Source organism: Montipora foliosa, chromosome 7 (assembly GCF_036669935.1).
Source record: "Montipora foliosa isolate CH-2021 chromosome 7, ASM3666993v2, whole genome shotgun sequence".
NCBI classification, from domain to species: Eukaryota; Metazoa; Cnidaria; class Anthozoa; order Scleractinia; family Acroporidae; genus Montipora; species Montipora foliosa.
In genome coordinates, this window is record NC_090875.1 from 30612110 (window position 1) to 30614609 (window position 2500).

At 39.5% G+C, this 2500-nt stretch overlaps 1 protein-coding gene across 2 annotated transcripts in view; it reads left to right on the forward strand.

Moving 5' to 3' along the window:
* Positions 1-2500, forward strand: part of LOC138011781 (glycine receptor subunit alpha-2-like) — a 13904-nt gene that overhangs the window by 3793 nt on the left and 7611 nt on the right. Inside the window, exons 2-4 of one of the 2 annotated variants that reach the window (XM_068858956.1) lie at positions 237-326; positions 2042-2112; positions 2254-2327. In XM_068858956.1, the coding sequence (XP_068715057.1) occupies positions 271-326; positions 2042-2112; positions 2254-2327 (201 nt within the window). In that variant the 5' untranslated portion in view covers positions 237-270. The remainder of the gene's footprint in view (positions 1-236; positions 327-2041; positions 2113-2253; positions 2328-2500) is intronic. The other variant, XM_068858958.1, reaches the window with a different exon arrangement.

Here is a 2500-nt window from a genome sequence, read left to right on the forward strand (position 1 = left end):
TAATATGTCTTAAGACTAGCATATTTTTATTAACTGCTTAGTATCCTTTCATTGGCAGAGAAGACAAGTTAAAAAATCTGGGTGACACCTAGGTCGTGGCAAGCGAGACCCTCATTTCCGGATTCTGTCCACAGCGGCTCAAAAACGTCTCTCGCTTAACCTCCTGAAATATATGCAAATTCCTTAATTGAAGTCAAATTGAAGTCAATTTATACTATCTTCTTTTGTTTTCTTAGTGTTATTAAATTCAAAATTGTCTATACCACAAGAATGACTATGAAGCCAACAGGAATTTTACTATTTCTTCTACTGTGCTCCTATGAAGTGTAAGTACCTTAATTTTCCAAGCGTCCAAAAGAGATAATTGCTTCAATTGTCTAGAAAAATGCGAGGATCATTTCTCTCTTTCGTTTAGTTAATGGACCTTGCTATAGCTAGAAACACGGCCCATTGAAATGGAAAGTTATTCTTACATGAAAATGCAACAGTTGGTGATTAGTGTTGATGTTTACATGGATTCCATGGCCCACAATTCTGTGTTTAATTTATATTTAACTATAAAATAGAAAATATCCTGCAAAGGTTGGTCAAGACAACGTGAACATAGGCGTTGTTGCTTGCAATATTTCGGCTGGCCAACACCAGCCTTCTTCAGGTTTATTGAATGGATAAATGCTAGTAACAAGATCTTTATATTTACCGGAAATGACAAAAATGCTACGTGATGTGTTATAAAAACGGAAATGCATAAAAAAGAGGAGAGAGAATAATACATGATAACAAGATGAGAAAAACAAAAGAAAATTAAAAGGTAGCTAAACTAAATTACATTTCATCTCTTCTGTTAAGGCCCGCAGGCTCCAGTGTTTTTCCTCTGTGTATGAGGAATGCCTCACGAGCCTTTCTGATGGAGTCACGACTAGTGTGTAGTTGTTCGAGCGGTATAAGGATCATGTGATCCTCCGCGTGACTATAATTGACTATAATTGACTACTGATCAAGCGGGCAGAATGTCAAAGTACCACCGCTAAACGTATTTGGCAATGTGTTGACTCATTTTTCGCCAGTGGAGGTTAAAATTCGTTGGACACCAGTTTGCGACGTGCATATCAATCTATATCCCACTCCCTCCCCTCCCCCAAACAATGTTGAAGGTCTCAAACTGGCTGTATAACTGTTTGCTTTAAACAGCATTGTAGGAGGGAGACGGAGATGGAAGTACAGTGAACACCCCCTAGCTAAGTTGTCGCGACTGAAATAGGTCGTTTCCGCTCGATTTACACAAACGATGCTTTTCATATATTTTTGCAACCTTTTTGATGACTTTCCCAAAGAATTCTGTCCCCCAGTGTATACTAAGGTAAAGGAGCGAGAGCTGATATTGCACGTAATGAAGCAAATCTGTCGTCATCGTGTAATGCTCCATTAGTTCCTCCTCGTGTTAACAATGACCTTTCTATGTCTGTGTATAAAGTGAATTGTGCGAAGGTTTCTGCATACTCCATAGAGAGTTGGATGTCCCGTGCGTTCGCTTTGAGGCGAGCTCTTGCACTAGGTCTTTCGGGTGGCCAAAATACTTTCGCCTGACTGAAGATTCTTGATTGCATCCATACTAAGGAAGTATGAAAAACACGGAGAAGAAAGGCAGTGCCTGACTCTCGACATATTTGGCTTCACCGTTCAATCAACCTTGCTCTATTTGGTATTTGATATTATACTAAGGAAGTAACAAGATTCCAACACAGTCAGGTAGACGTCATTGCCAACATGATCATCATCGTCGTCGTTATCATCGTCGTCAATACAAGCGTCATAATCGTCATCGTCATTATCGTGGGTATCGTCATCATCATCGGCGTCATCGTCGTCGCCGTCATCATCATCATCATTGTCATCATCTTTTTCGTCGTTATCATCATCATCATCATCATCATCATCATCATCATCGTTATCATCGTCATCGTCGTCGTTATTGTCATCATTCTCATCATCATCATCACTACTTTGTTACACTTCTTTTTTTTTTCTATTCCGTCAACAGTATGTATTGCGATAGCGAAGTGATGACCACGCTTTTCATAGACTACGACAGAACTACCCACCCAAACCTTGGTATGTATAACTACGCACATATAGCTAGCAATGTTTTGTTTGTCTAAGTTGAGACTGATAAACAATCCCGATTAACTCGAGCAAACTATACAAGTCAAGCAACAAGGCAGGGAATAACTGTCATTCTCTTTTACCCTTTAGAAGAAGGTACGCCAACGAAAATTCGTAGCAGCATCGACATCGAATCGTTTGCAAACATCGAGGAAGCTAACATGGTACGCAAAATAATTTTTAAGATCTTTGTGTTGCTGTTTTGTACGTTTAGATTGTTGCTTGCTTTGATCAATCTGAGAGGGAATGGCTGGCGCAGTTATAGGGTGGGTCATTTACCGGAGCGAACAATGACCATCTGTTTCATAAACAATTTACTATTATTATCGTTATCGTT